The sequence below is a fragment of the Plasmodium yoelii genome (genome assembly GCF_900002385.2).
Source record: "Plasmodium yoelii strain 17X genome assembly, chromosome: 12".
Classification (NCBI taxonomy): Eukaryota; Apicomplexa; class Aconoidasida; order Haemosporida; family Plasmodiidae; genus Plasmodium; species Plasmodium yoelii.
The window spans coordinates 618,266-631,545 of NC_036184.2; the positions used below are offsets into that span (position 1 = coordinate 618,266).

The 13,280-nt window shown below is 21.4% G+C and overlaps 3 protein-coding genes across 3 annotated transcripts; 1 reads left to right on the forward strand and 2 right to left on the reverse strand.

The window, feature by feature from the left end:
- Window positions 1-1,060: 1,060 nt before the first annotated feature.
- Window positions 1,061-3,589, forward strand: PY17X_1214800 (uncharacterized protein; the record flags this gene model as incomplete). Its single annotated transcript, XM_720481.2, has 1 exon — window positions 1,061-3,589. The coding sequence occupies one exon, from the start codon at window positions 1,061-1,063 to the stop codon at window positions 3,587-3,589; it is 2,529 nt and encodes an 842-aa protein (XP_725574.2).
- An 827-nt stretch (window positions 3,590-4,416) lies between these two features.
- On the reverse strand, window positions 4,417-6,216 carry PY17X_1214900 (conserved Plasmodium protein, unknown function; the record flags this gene model as incomplete). The annotated part of the gene is made up of 1 exon (XM_722399.2): window positions 4,417-6,216. The coding sequence occupies one exon, from the start codon at window positions 6,214-6,216 to the stop codon at window positions 4,417-4,419; it is 1,800 nt and encodes a 599-aa protein (XP_727492.2).
- A 1,129-nt stretch (window positions 6,217-7,345) lies between these two features.
- Window positions 7,346-10,932, reverse strand: PY17X_1215000 (conserved Plasmodium protein, unknown function; the record flags this gene model as incomplete). The annotated part of the gene is made up of 11 exons (XM_022956746.1): window positions 7,346-7,407; window positions 7,510-7,623; window positions 7,743-8,223; window positions 8,365-8,587; window positions 8,714-8,775; window positions 8,930-8,998; window positions 9,123-9,305; window positions 9,387-9,494; window positions 9,629-9,703; window positions 9,811-9,911; window positions 10,035-10,932. 11 exons carry the CDS (start codon window positions 10,930-10,932, stop codon window positions 7,346-7,348), a joined length of 2,376 nt encoding a protein of 791 aa, XP_022812602.1.
- Between the last annotated feature and the right edge of the window lie 2,348 nt (window positions 10,933-13,280).

The window sequence follows — 13,280 nt, forward strand, 5'->3', positions numbered from 1 at the left end:
TAATATTATATATATATTATATATATTGTAATATTATATATATATATATGTATATTGTAATATTATATATATATTTGTTTAAGTAATGTTACCTTAAAACAATAGATTTAACAAATATATAATACATAATATATTATTGTTATTTTGTTTTAGAATATTTACAATGTAAATTTTTGGTGCAATTTTTTTTGATAGATTTTCTTTTTGTCCATTTTAAATGGCATAGTGTTTGAAGTGTTTATGTTAATTATTTTTTTTGTATGGGAAATTATTTGTTCAATTTAGTGGATTTTTTCAAATTTTAGTTTCGATTGACAGTCAAAATTTACATAATTATTAATAGTGAGATTTATATTTCATTGATTTATGTAAATAAATAAATATATATATATGTATATATATATATATTATGCACAGAAGTATTGTTTATGGAAAATATAATAACTATTATGTGTATTGACGCCACGTCTGCACACACACATATATATACACGTTTATAACATACATATACAACTGCCTAACTATAAAATACTACATTTTATTGTTATTACTATTGTATTTATTAATGTTGAATAAAGACATATCTCTTTAGCAACAATAACTGGATGCAATTGTCTTTAACTGTTTCTTATTCCACGTCGTTATATAACATTTATGCATTGTAAATAAATGAGTAAAAATAATATCTTTTAATTAACGTTTAAATAATTATTTTCATTTAATGCTGCCTCATTTCTATATAAACACCAATATGTATATGCATATGTATATTGGAAAGCATCATACAAACCTAATTTAACAATTTTTATTTAGATGATATAATATCATTCAAATTTGTATTTGTATTATTTTTTTTTCGTAATAACATTTCAAGTTAATAAATTCATATTATCTCATGTCTCCATCTGTGTATATACAAAATATAATGCTTATATACTTATGTATTCATTTCTGTGTATCATTAGCTTTTTATGAAGTTATATAATTTAGCTAGGTGTCTTTAAAAAAATAAGTCAGCATATGCATATATATATGTATATGTAGAAAGAAAAGAAATACAATGAGCAGCATAGATGAATTAAATAATGAAGAAAACAAAATATCCCACCATAATTTGAGAAAAAATAGAAAACCAAGAAATTACGATTTTGAATATTATGAAGATGCAATAAACAAACCAAGGAGGCGAAGGAGAGGAAGGAAACGAGGGAGAAAACCTCACAGTATTTTAGCTAAAAATTTGAATTCAATGAACTTAGAAGATGATAAAAACCAATATATTAGAAGAAGACAAAAAGAAAGTATTACATTTGAACAAAATGATTTAGAACAAAATAGAAGCAATGAATATTTGATTAATAATAATTTTTTCACATCAGAAAAAACAATAAATGATCAACCTCCGAAAAGAAGAGGTAGAAAAAGAAAAAATTTTAATTTATTAAATACAAATATACCTTTAAGAAATAATAACATCAAAATTGATAGAATATGTGAATATTTATCTTATAATACTAATACTATCTGGAAATATATGGGTTCAACTGTAAAATTCCGATTAATAAATGATCAACAAGAAAAATATATTTTTTTAAAGAATATGAAAAAACACATTATATTTGAAATTATTAAAATAGCAATGTTTGCATTACTAAAAATTAATATAAATGATAATAATATTTATGCACTAAATGATATAGTTAATAAAAAACATGATAATAATCAAACCTGTCAAAATGAAAATGATATTATTGATTCGATTGAAAAGAATGGTAATAAAATACCTCAAAATTTAAATTGCAATAATAATATCCCTCAAAGTAAAAATATTAATAATAAATGTAATGATAATAAAAATAATATAAATAATGACCTTCCTGAAACATCGGGGTCTGATAATCCAAAAATCTACATCAATAATGTTTCGAATAACCATAGAAAAAATAGTATTGGTAATAATGAAAATAACATCGAGAATAGTAATGAAAAAACAATGAAACATAATGATGTTGAGAAAAATGTGGTGGTTTTTGGAAATATAAATTATAATAATTCTAAACAAGAAATAATTAAAAGATTGGAGGACAAAAATGATATATTAAATCAAGGTGTAACTGTATCGGAAATACTTGATTTTGTAAAAGAAAAATATGAAAAATATTATGAAAATGTTAAGCAATATATTGTAACAACCTTGAATATTTATTGTGCTTTAAATATGTTTAAATTAATTAGAAGAGGTCGATATACTATTTGTAAATATATTAATTTTAATATATTTAAAATCAAATATTTCAAAAAATATTATAAATTTGTTTACACATTAAAAGGTGAAGAAGAGGTATTAACGAATGTCAAAAATTATTTAAAATCATTTTATTACGATAAAACAAAAAATGAACTTGTTGGAAATTCAAGCAATTCCAGATCAAGGGCAAATTCTTATAATAAAAATTCAAATGAAATTAATTGGGATGGCCAAATAATTATTAAAAAAACTCGAAAAAGACGATCTAAAAATTTAGCAGTATCTAATAATGAAATCCCATTAAAAAGGGAACGGATTGATCAAAGTACTACTTTAATTGATTCAAAAGAATCGGTTCAAAATATTAAAGAAGAAGTAGCTTCAGGTGATAACATCCCTTTAGCAGATTCTATCGACACAAAAAAGGAAATTCAAATTAATGAGAACACAAATAACGCTAGTCCTATTATCAACGAAGACCCTACGGGGCCAATTAAAAATACAAATACTGTTGAAACGGGTTCTGAACACCAACCACAAGTAGCTAATGAAAATGTTATAACCAAAGAAGTCTGTGGAGAAAACGAAGAAAAAGAAGTAAAGGCGCCTAAAAGAACTCGAGCGCCCAGAGCACCCAGAAACTCTAGAAACAGTGGTGCTAATAAAATAAAGCATATTAATATTAATTTAAAAAATGTGAATATAAAATGTATTAGGGTAGCATACGGAATAAAACATTTTTTTTGTTCTTATGATACAGTAGAAAAATGTTATGATGACTTTGAAATAATAAATATTTCAAAAAAATATGGCACTTTAAGAAATAGTATAGTAAATATGAATTTAAGATATAATTTTTTATACAATTCCAAAAGATTATTAAATAATTATATTAACAATAATACTAATGCTAATAATAATTATAATAGTACATCAAGCATGATACTAAGTAATAATAATAATAATAATAACAACAGCAATATGAATTTAAATAGAGATAATCAAAAATTAAAACATTCACAATATGGAAAAAAAAAAAAAAATAATAATGAAAATGATTCAACTAAACATGAAAAATATAATTATCTTAATTTTAATATAAGTTATAAAACATTACGAAAAAAATTAATTTGTCTAAGACATGTAAATACAAGCAAAAGGGAAGAAAGAGTACATAGACCAAGGAATGAATTAAAACACACAAAAGAAAAATTGTTAACTATAAACAATGATAATTTAGTACAAACATGTTCAATAAATTCTAATTTTTCTAATATTGTTAGTGTCGACGGATTATCATCCATGAACTTTGAAAGTGTATGTTCCCAAAAAAGTCAATGAAAAAGGAGTATATATACATTGCATTACATTTTTTATTTTTTTAACAAAATTTAAAATGAAATACAATACGATTGAAAGCTTCCCTTTCGATTTTTTTAAAATGATATTATTTAGGTTGGAGTTATATAATACGAACATATAAATGTATTATACATATATTAAGTTTTGTATCTGTATTTATCGTTTTATTTTTAAAGAAAATACAGATTGTCTCTAGTTAAATTATATTTTTAATGTATTCCTTTATCCAACGAAATTTATAGATCATTTGATGATTTAAGGGGGTATTTTATTTTTTAAAATAATTTTTTTTATGCATATTTAACCTGCATGTCCATTGTGTTAAACTTTTTTTTTGTTATTAATATTTTTTGAATAAAAAAAATTTTACTTGTCATTAATTTATGATTTTTTATTTAGCAATATTGCTAAATATATTTAGTATGATAACTTATTTGATTTAATATTATATAGTAAACCCTATCATTTATGTGTAGTCATTTTATAAATATATTTTTTTATGTGAGCAGTCGGATCATTTTTATTTTTGACCCCCAATTTGTAGAAAGTCGATAAGCCACGCTACAATTTTTTACATAAATAAATATATGTATATATATGTCTGTGTGTGTATGTAGTCATATTAATCGTGTTAATCATTGTTGTAAATAATTAACAGGTTTATAGAGACAAATGCCTTAGCCTTAAAATTGTAAAAGTTTTTTAAAATATTTATATAAGTTTAAAAATTCCAAAAAAAAAATGAGGAAGTGAAAAACTATTTATAAGTACATAAACATCATAATGCCCATTTATTATTAGCAATTTTATTTAGAATTTTGGTATTTAATAAAAATATACAGAATGTATGTTAAAATGCCAACAATAATGAAATGAATATAATGGAATAAATAAGATATAACCATGTAAAATGTAATTTTAGAATGTGTTTGATAAGTATATTTTAATGTCTTATCAATTGGAATTTTAAAATCTGTTATTAAATAATTAGTGTTTGTATCTTGAGGATTTATCAATGTTTTAATATAATTCAATAGTTTTACTATATCATCTTTATATAGAAAAAATTTATTGTACTTATTGAGATTCTGATCAACAATGTTAAATTCTTCATTATTTTTGATATTATTTGTATATGTTGTTGTATCATGTTCTATTTCTTTTTCAGTTTCATTTGACATTATGTTAGGTTTTATATATGTATAAAGAGCTTCGAATAATACCTTAACATGTTTTCTGACATTATTTGGTTTTAATTTGGTTTCTAATAATGGTGTTTTTGCAAGAAAAGTAGAATTATTATTTTTTGAACTTAAAGTAAAACTATTAAGATTTTTCAATACAAAATATTCATGAATATTTGGCAAATGCTTATTATTAATTTTAATTTTGCTTGTTTTAACTTTTAATTCTGTTTTAAAATTACTTTGAATTTTGTTTTTTAAAATATCGTAAAATCGTGATAACTCATTTTGTTTTTGTGCTTGTTCGACTTGGTGAAGAAAAACATTTGCTTCGTTAAAATCATCTAAACAAATAACGAATTCAATATTTTCTTTAAATACTTGATTTAAAGAATCTGTAAAATTCTCTATACCATAATAATAATTACTAAAAAAAAACAAAATATTATAATTTATGTCTTCTTTTTTGTATACTTGGGTAAATAAAGATATTAATTCATTCATTAATATAATCCCTGAATTTTTTGAAGTAGTGTGTGATGCAAAATCACTGATAATATTAAAGACATTATAATCTAGGGTTATTACAATTGTCTTTTTTTTTGTAAGTAGAAATAATTCATCGCTTTGTTTTTGATTAAATATTGTATTTATATTTATATCATCATTACTTAAAAAATAATATAAACTTTTTGCATTAAGTTTTTTAATATTCATAGCATTTGAAACAGGGACAACATTAACACTTCTTGTTAAATCAAATATTGAAAATTTACTTTTATAGTTTTTATAAATGTTTTCTACTTCTTTATTATTTATAACAAAATAAATAGCTTGATTTAATTTTAAATTTAATAATAATTTTTGAGCAAATAAAATTCTTTTCTCTAATACGTCATTTGTAACATTCTCAAATTTCTTAGGGTCTATATTATTTATCTTAAAATACTCATCTCTATCGATATATAAGTTTTCAGGTAATATTATAACTAACCCACCATTCATATTTTTTGTTAAAAAATGTAATAACAAATATATATTATTATCATGTATTATTTCATATAAATTTATAAAACCTGAATACTTAATCATATATATACTATTCGTATGCTTATTAATATGTTGAATTTTTTCTTTTATTATACTTTCAATTTTTGTTTCATCTTCTAGTTTTGCTATATTATCAATATCCGCTTCGTTGCCTTCAATTTTTACATTATCATATAATGATAGTAAATTTATTAAATTGTTTTTAACCAAATTATTGACAGATCCAACGTTTTCATTATTATTCGAAAGGTGTATTAAAGGGTAACCTTTCGTTTCGTATGTTCCTTTAACGAATAATTCATGGTTTAAAACAAAAAAAACCAAAAACACAATTTTTTGTAAATAAACAAATTTGCTAGCTTTTATCTTCATTTTTTCCTTTTAACTTTTTTTTTTCTTTTAATATATTTATATTTTACTACAACCCTACTATTTCACACAATCGCATATGTATACACACAATACATATAACATATATATATTATTCCTTTCTTGTTTTATTTCTTATTTATTCATTTATTTTTCATGGGCACATATTGTATATACAGATTAGAGCATCCATACCGTATATATACCTCTACTTTATTAATATAAATATTATTCACTAAAAACATATAATTGTTTTAAAACTTCATAAGTTAAAATTTCCTCAAGGAAAGTATCTCAAAAAAAAAATAAATAAAAATAAATAAAATAAATAATGTGTATTATGTGCATATATCTGTCAACGAAAAAAAAGTCAATATAATTTTGTTTTTATAAAAAAAATATTCATCTCGCATAAAATGAAATAATTGTATCTCTGAACAAATCTTTATATAATATCTTATACTAATTTTTAACTAATACTAAACCTCTTTATCTCCCCCCCAAAACCTATATACAGCTTTAATGTGTTTGGAAAATTTAAAAAAAAATATAATAAATATTAATAACGCACTGATCGTTTAGGTTCATTCATAAAAATATGTAAAATGTCAATTAGCAATGAAATAATAAACAATTAAAAAAATATATAATATGCCTATAATATATATTATAAAACATATATATAATTTTGGGGAAAGACATTAATTGAGAATTTTTACCTATATCATTACACTTCGTAGTATTATACATCACTTACATTTATATTTTCCGTTTTATAGGAAAATTATGTTTTAATAAATAAAAACTCTGAGCATAATATGTGCAAAAAAAAAATTGTATATTTATTTAAGAAAGAAACAAAATTTACATAAACTGATATGTGCTTATATTTATTTACCACATATTTTTATTTTATACGAATATGATAAAAAAGGTAATTGAATATACTCTAAAATTTCACAAATCACTTTTTGGAGTTATATAGTTTAATTACTACTAAAATTAAAAAATATATTTATGTATATTATGAGGTTGTGAATTAGGTATCCTGATATAATTATCTTACATACAAATCTGAAATAATTGTATCTATTTTAGTTTTATTTGTTTTTAAAAATGGTTTGCTTCCAATTTACCATACACAGTTGTAATAGTTTGGTGTACATCCCTTTTCGCTAAATGTAATCGTTCTCCCTAAAATAGTAAAACAACAAAATAGTAAAATAATCAAATAAAACGTCAATTTCTTATTTAGATACACATATAAAAATGTTAGATGGGAATAAATATGATTACTGGTTATATCCCCATAGGAGTAAATGTATCTTATGTTTAATATATCCTTTACGTCCATTCTCTTTAAAAATTCGTTTGAGATGTAAAATTCAACATCACTGTAATTTTCACCATCTTGAGGATGATATAGAATTATTAATATAAAAAGAAAGTAAAAAAAAATGTATAGTTGTGTGACGATTTTACAGAATATTACTTTTATTGTTTTTCTGTGTTTTGAATATGTGTAATACCTTTATAATTTCTACATTGAAGAGAATTATTTTTAGTTTTATCTACAGCCTCTACTTTTATACAGTTTGCTATTTTATTATCTTGGGAATATTTTTTTCTAATATCGGTGTCTTTTTGCTTCAAATAAAAATAATGAATTACATCAGGCTCGGGAAATAGTTCTTTCGTCTTTTTTATCTTTTTTTCTTTTATAAATGTAAATTCTTTATTTTCTTTTAATTTCTTTAATAATCCAATATATTTTTTATATAGCATTTCATATTTATTTTTTAATAAATTATTTTCATTATTTAAATTTTTTAAAAGTTTTTTTAACCCTTCAACTTGTTTGTCTCGATTATTATCCACTGCAATGGATTGATTTGTATTATATAATTGCACTAATGATTTTCTTTTTCTTGACATTTTTACAACGGGTTCATATTTAGATGAGGCAAGATAATCAACTCTCGATTTTATGATACTACTAATAGGCTCCTCCTTTTTTATTTTTAAAAAACATAAAAATATATATACGATATAGTATATAAAACATAACACCGATTTATTGGCACACACAAAATTTATATTAATATATATAAAAGTTCACAAGGATAAAGTTTTTGTATTTACAAATTATACCTTCGTCAGATGTAAAGATGGTGTCTCTACTTTTTTCATTTCCATTACAAAATCCTTGAGATATGAAACTTTCTTATTTAATGAATCTATTTTTTTTTTTTTTTTTTTTAATCCTTTAAATAATTCAAAGTTTGTTTTTGATAAAAAGTAACATTTTTCGTTACTTTCTAGTAATTTATTTTTTATCCTCAAATAGTTGTCTAAAATTGTATCACTTCGGTATCTATATAGTGTTAATAAAATAAAGATAAACATCAAAACAATTGCTATAACAATAGAAGGAACGAATAAATATATATATCCATTAATTCGAATGCGCTATATCCCTTTCATAATTTGCATTTTCTACCTATTAATTATATCCTTTTTTATTTTTAACTGAATCGTACTTTTTTTTTCATTTTGAATTTTCTATGACATAAAAAAAGGGTACAGAATATTTTATTATTAATATTATATATTTATCTTAAATATGATAAACATAACACATATCATGTTTATAAAATATGTTATATATGTTTTTTTGCATTTTATATATTTGTAATATTAAATAAGATTTGCAAACCTTGTCTTTTAGTTCTATTGGTAGGGGTATCTCATCTTTTTCTACAACAGAAATATTATTTGCTTTTATCTAATGAAAGAATATGAAAAAATATATAATTATTACTTATATTGATGTAACATTTTGGAGACATCCTACAAAATAAAAATAATATAATTAATAAAATTTTGCATTTTTATGAAAATTTTCCTACTTTATCTTTCTTGGTATTAATTTTTTTATTTTTTTCTTGAATCTTCTCTTGCAAAAGTAGTTTTTCACCCTTTATTTTTTCATTTAATGAATTCACAATATTCAATTCTTTTTTCAAATTTTTAATTTCTCTCTCCAATATATTTTTCTGTTTTTCATTGTTTTCTTCTTCTTTTATTAATTTCTGGAAAAAAATCAAATATTATAGTGAGTATGAAAAATAGAGATAAATAATATATATATAATTTCATTTCATTGCTCAAACCTTTGATTTATTCATATCGAATTCGTATCCTTCGATAATTTTATTCATTTCGATTTTTTCTCCTTTCATTGTGGTTATTATTTTATTTAGATCTCTAATTTCTTGAATCTTACAAAATAAAATATTCAAAAAAAAATAAAAATAAATAAGTAGCTACACATGTATAATATTGTCTACTATATTTATGGAAATTAATCAAGGTTTCAAAATTTATCTATCATATACAGTGGCCTATTTGTTACTTGATCATCGTTATGTTCAACAGCATCTTCGAGTTTTCGGCTTAAATTAGCATTAGATCGATTCAGATCATTTATCTGTATCAAAAAATCAAATAAATAAATGAATACTCTGCCTTATTTTTACACACGCACAAATATGTATATATAATGGGCTCATGTGTCGTATGAAAACTGAAACTTACCTTGTTTTTATATCTGTTTATTATACCATTTATATTGGTGTTCAACTTATGTATAATATTTTCTAACATTTGCTGTGTGTGTTTTTGATCGATATCGCTATCTAAAAAATAAGCAAAAGATAAAATATATTTTAGTCAAACATATATATATATTTTTGGATTCTTATATTGCATCATTTTGTTATTATTTTACATATATATATATATTTTTTTATTGTGTCTACCTTGGCCAATTTCAAGGGAACTATGATTATACTTTCTCAAGTGAACAATCTGTTCTGAATTTTCTAAAGAGTCGTCATTTAATATTTTATCTGTATAATTTATTATTTCTTTTTTGTGTTTAATCATATTCATAATTTTTTTTTTGTTTTCATTAGAATTATTTAATGCTATCAATTCTGAATCACTTAAATTATCTTTTAGCACATTTAATGCTTTTTTTTTAGACATAAAATTATATGTATGGCATTTAAAAATGGGAAACATACAATTATAAGATGAATATATTGAAAAAATTTTATCACAATTACTATTATCTCTTAAAAAATAATTATTTTTCATATCTGTTATTTTTTTGTTGCTAATACTATTTAATTTTGAATCATAACTGGATTTTCTATGTAGATCATTATTATGTTTTATATTGCTAGATGTGTTTTCATTTTCTATATATTCCTTATAATTTTTTGATTTGTTTATAGAATTATTTCCTATTTCAGATGTTTCCCTATCAATGATGCCTGCATCGACATTATTATTATTAATATTATTATTATTATCACCATCATCATCATCATCATCATCTTTATAACTGTTTTTACTTTGTTTATAGGATAATTTATTTTTTTCATTTAACTGTGATTTATTAGAGAAAAATAAAGTTTTTGATTTTTTTATTTCATTAATTATTTTATTAGTCTTTGAAACTAAAGAATTTTGTTCATAATTGATTGGAAATAGTGATTTATTATATTCTAAGCTATTAAATGTTTTTGATATTTCATTTGAGACAAAGGACTCCAATTTTTTACAATTTTCATTTTCCCCTTCATTACATTCACATAATTTGTCTAACAAATTTATAATTTTTATTAATTTTTCTGTGTTCTCTTTGTTCATTTCGAATAATTATCATTTATGTGTGTTATAATGTGTATAAATATATATTTAATATATTTAGTGCCTATAATGAATAAATATATCCCTTAAAATAAATCGATTAAAATGGATTAAATATAATAACCTTATATTAATTATGCGTTATGTTCTTAGATTTTCTTAACAGTTATAATTATGCCTTCGGGCTTATGTTGTCTTTTTCATAGATTCGTTTTCAAAAATATTTTAATATAAACAGCTTTAGCATATATTTTTTTTATGGTGTAAATTGTAATAAATTTAGAATTTTTGTTATTTGTAAAATTATAAATTTTCTCATTTTAATAGTCATTAGTTTTTATTTTTTTGTTTACAGGTACACAAATTAACAACGCTATATTAAAAAGGCATAAAAATCGAAAATTTAAGGGTAAAATAAAAAACAGTATTTCAAAGCTATTAATGTGTGGCATTTAATTTGTTCACAAAAATGTATTATAGTTTGAATATATAAGAAGATAGGAACATATAGAACATATTAGATAATATATACGAATTCCCAAAAATGTAACCATTTCGCGTTTTTATCAAGAAACTTAAATATTAGCATTATATTGCGTTACTATTATAACAACCTGCCTTTTTCGTGATATCCGATAACAAATAACCCAATTTATAAATTAAAACGGTAAATATTCAATATATATGTGTGCTATATTTGTGATAATAGACTAAATTATTTAAATATAGCGAGCATCACAGATGGGGATTTGCATGCATGTAGCTATGCTTGAAATATATATATTTTTTTTTCATTTTTAGAAAATACTGTTAAATCAATACAACTTTAAAGGCTTAAAAACTGTTTAAGTATTATTAAATAATTTATAAAGAAATACGTAATAAAAAAATAAAAAGACAACCCATATTTTCGAATTAAATATATTTATATAGATGTTTGATTTACATGCTGAATATATTTACAATTTGTTCTTAAAATAAGTTTGGCTTTACTAATAATTATTATTTTTTTATACATTAAAATATAGGACATTATAGTATATTATAAACACATAATGAGAATTATTAAATATATTTTTTTTTAATAGATACTGTGACGCCTTAATTAACTTTCTTATTACTATAAAAAAAATTAAGGTGTCACATAATATGCAGATATATATGTAATCCCATGTTGTGTTGATTTTTTAGAAATAAAAACACAGGCTAGAAGTTGTATTTATATAGAGAACGACAAACTTATTTTAGCATGCTCAGATATAGCAATTTAATTTTTATTTTCCATTTTTAAAATTAATAACCTTACACCTGATTTGTTACTTTTTATTTTTCATGTTTATACATATTTTTGTGTTAATATATTAAGTCTATATATGTATTTAAAAAAAAGTTTGCATTTACCATTATGATTTGTATCCATTATACAAATGTTTGTAGCTATGCAGGTATTTATATATAGCATGCCAAAATTTAAGATCTTTTATTATTTTTATTTGGATTTATAAGAGTTCAACTGAAATGGAAAAAGTAAAATAAAAAAAAAAATAAATAAAATGAAATATGATAAATTAAGAACAATATGAAATACCAAAGAGTGAAGAACATCCAAACCATATTTTGCTAAATATGTGCTTATTTTATGGACAACATTATATATTTTTAAATTCAAAACAGAGAGAAATAAAAGAAAGAAATATTATTTTGATCCCTTTGTTATGAAAGTCACAAAATATTAAAAAAACAAAATATTTTTAATTTAAAAAAAAGAGCCTCATGTATATTATGTTTTCTTGTATATCATTATGTTGTATATGAATAGGTCCATTAAGGCACATATACATAATAAAAATATAAAAACCTGTAAATAAAATATCAGTACAAAATGGTATATACAATAATATTTTTTCCCATTATCATATATTTTTTACTTTGATATTTTAAAGTTTGATGGATCATGCATACATAATAATATTCACATAATAGTAGGCCATCATTAATATTAATTATTAATATATTTGAATTGCATATATATATAATATAAATAATATATATAATTTTTTCATTATATATATTTATTTAAATAATAAGCATAAACCTTTTTATAGGAATTGGCATTGTGTATATATCATATTAGAAATATCATTTTTTCGCGCACTTTTGCGTATTCGTTTATGCAATGTATGGTTTTAAAAAATAGTATCAATATATTATATATATATATATATATATATATGTTTTATAAATAACGATAAAGCGATTTAGGATTTTAACGTTTTTTTTTTTTCTATATTTATATATTATTGTACGTATTAATAATGCATTTATGTCGATAAATAAATAAAATAAGT